Raw genomic sequence first — 605 nt, forward strand, 5'->3', positions numbered from 1 at the left:
AATAGAAAACAGTTATTTTAAATTGTAATAATATTTCACTATATTGCTATTTTTACTGTGTAATTTGATCATACAAATGCAGACTTAGTGAGCAGAAGAGGCGTCTTTCAAAAGAAAAATTATTTAAAAAATGGTAAAGTATAACCATTTATTATTTACTCAAGTGCATGGACCATGATTTGGAAAAAAAATTGTTGTTGTTGCTTGAATCACTCAGATGTCCATATTTACATTGTCATCTAGTTATATATCTGGTGTTCTAGTTTAAACACTTGTATCCATTGCTGTTTGACATACAGTAGAATATGTCTGGTCTGAAATCATGACTTGGCGCTCAGGTGAAGTTAGTGAATGCATGAGAATTCCTACAGAAATCATGGAGGGTCAAAAGATTGATTTATTGGTTTTGATTTATTATTGATTTATTTATCTTAAAAGATTGATTAATATATCTGTAGGGTGATACTATTCAACTGTTCAAGTTCTACAGGGATGTCTATGACTGTGTCTATGACGACATGTATAATGAGCATTCAATGGTACAGTAATGTTGCTGTAAAATGCACTTCCTGTTCAAAATGCTCGTCTTGCCAGGGTATTAATTA

The 605-nt window shown here is 31.2% G+C and overlaps 1 protein-coding gene across 1 annotated transcript in view; it reads left to right on the plus strand.

The window, feature by feature from the left end:
- The window catches only part of myt1lb (myelin transcription factor 1-like, b), a gene marked incomplete at its 3' end in the record, with an annotated part of 142833 nt that extends 142294 nt beyond the window's left edge, over nt 1-539 (plus strand). The window contains exon 21 of the mRNA XM_016256465.1: nt 459-539. Coding sequence (XP_016111951.1) covers nt 459-539 — 81 coding nt within the window. The remainder of the gene's footprint in view (nt 1-458) is intronic.
- Between the last annotated feature and the right edge of the window lie 66 nt (nt 540-605).

Source organism: Sinocyclocheilus grahami, unplaced genomic scaffold, assembly GCF_001515645.1.
Source record: "Sinocyclocheilus grahami isolate Dianchi unplaced genomic scaffold, SAMN03320097.WGS_v1.1 scaffold1434.1, whole genome shotgun sequence".
In the NCBI taxonomy this organism is placed as follows: Eukaryota; Metazoa; Chordata; class Actinopteri; order Cypriniformes; family Cyprinidae; genus Sinocyclocheilus; species Sinocyclocheilus grahami.